Source organism: Etheostoma cragini, unplaced genomic scaffold (genome assembly GCF_013103735.1).
Source record: "Etheostoma cragini isolate CJK2018 unplaced genomic scaffold, CSU_Ecrag_1.0 ScbMSFa_2392, whole genome shotgun sequence".
NCBI classification, from domain to species: domain Eukaryota; kingdom Metazoa; phylum Chordata; class Actinopteri; order Perciformes; family Percidae; genus Etheostoma; species Etheostoma cragini.
The window spans coordinates 1-1,617 of record NW_023266548.1 but is presented as its reverse complement, the minus strand read 5'-3'; the positions used below and the strand labels follow the sequence as shown (position 1 = coordinate 1,617).

General features: G+C 37.8%; 1 protein-coding gene across 1 annotated transcript; it reads left to right on the top strand.

Moving 5' to 3' along the window:
• Positions 1–115: 115 nt before the first annotated feature.
• On the top strand, positions 116–1,387 carry asap3 (ArfGAP with SH3 domain, ankyrin repeat and PH domain 3; the record flags this gene model as incomplete). Its single annotated transcript, XM_034865699.1, has 3 exons — positions 116–245; positions 786–871; positions 1,287–1,387. Coding segments are annotated over 3 exons (317 nt in total), but the record flags the coding sequence as incomplete, so codon positions are not given.
• Between the last annotated feature and the right edge of the window lie 230 nt (positions 1,388–1,617).

Here is a 1,617-nt window from a genome sequence, read left to right as displayed (position 1 = left end):
CCCCCCGTTAACTCGACCTCTGACCCCTGACCTCTGACCCCTGACCCCTGACCCCTGACCTCTGACCTCTGACCCCTGACCTCTGACCCCTGACCCCTGACCTCTGACCCTGCAGGGCGAAGATCGAGAAGGAGAAGCGCGAGCTGGCCAAGCAGCACGGGATGATCCGGACGGAGTTCAGCGGCGGAGAGATCGCCGAGGAGATGGAGAAGGAGAGACAGATGTTCCAGCTGCAGATGTGTGAGGTGAGGACGCGTCTGCATCTCTGCATCTCTGCATCTATATATCTATGTATCTATATATCTATATATCTCTGCATCTCTGTATCTATATATCTATACATCTCTGCATCTCTGCATCTATGTATCTATATATCTCTGCATCTCTGCATCTATGTATCTATATATCTCTGCATCTCTGCATCTCTGCATCTATGTATCTATGTATCTATATATCTATACATCTATACATCTCTGCATCTATACATCTATGTATCTATATATCTATATATCTCTGCATCTCTGTATCTATATATCTATACATCTCTGCATCTCTGCATCTCTGCATCTTATATATCTTATCTTATTGACCCTGATGTATCTGATGTGTATATTATATTATACATATAATATCTATAATATATCTTAATAACCCGGCTGTATCTATGTGTCTTATCTTATAAACACTGATGTATATTATGTGTATTATCTTATGTATCTGGTGTGTATATTATATTTTATATATATATATTATATTATATGTTAATAACCCGGCGTGTATCTCAGTATCTTCTCAAAGTGAACGAGATCAAAGTGAAGAAAGGCGTCGACTTCCTGCAGAACCTCGTCAAGTACTTCCACGCTCAGGGCAAGTACGTATACTACGTTAGTACACAAATATACGTATATATATATATATATGTGTTATAATCTGATGGACGTCAAAAACATATCCAGTTGAAAACAATGGAGCTGATATTTAGAATTATTATTATTACTATTATTAGATAAATTAGTTTTTTTGAAAGTCTGTGAAAAATACACACTCATACACGCAGAGACACACATACACACACACACACACACAATGCAACACTGAAACTTAATTTAAAATTATTTTTAATAAAACTATGAAATCACAAAAATTCTTCTAATCAATTAATTCCATGTTTTCTGTATATTAATAATTAATAAATGTAATTTCTATTGTTTTAGAGTTATTTTCTGTTTGAGACATTTTTTGTTGTTTTTTGTGTTTTTTGGTAAAGTATTGTGTGTCCTCGTCAGTTTCTTCCAGGACGGACTGAAAGTCATCGAGAGTCTGAAACCGTCTGTAGAGAAGCTGATGATGGAGCTGACAACGGTGAGACACACACACACACAGACACACACACACACACACACACACACACACACACACACACACACACACATACAGAGACACACACACACACACACAAAGAGACACACACACAAAGAGACACACACACACACACACGGACACACACTACTTTTAGTGTGTATAGAGCAGCATATCTCCACCAGACTCCATGTAAATAACCACTACTTTTAGCTTGTATAGAGCAGCATATCTCCACCAGACTCCATGTAAATAATC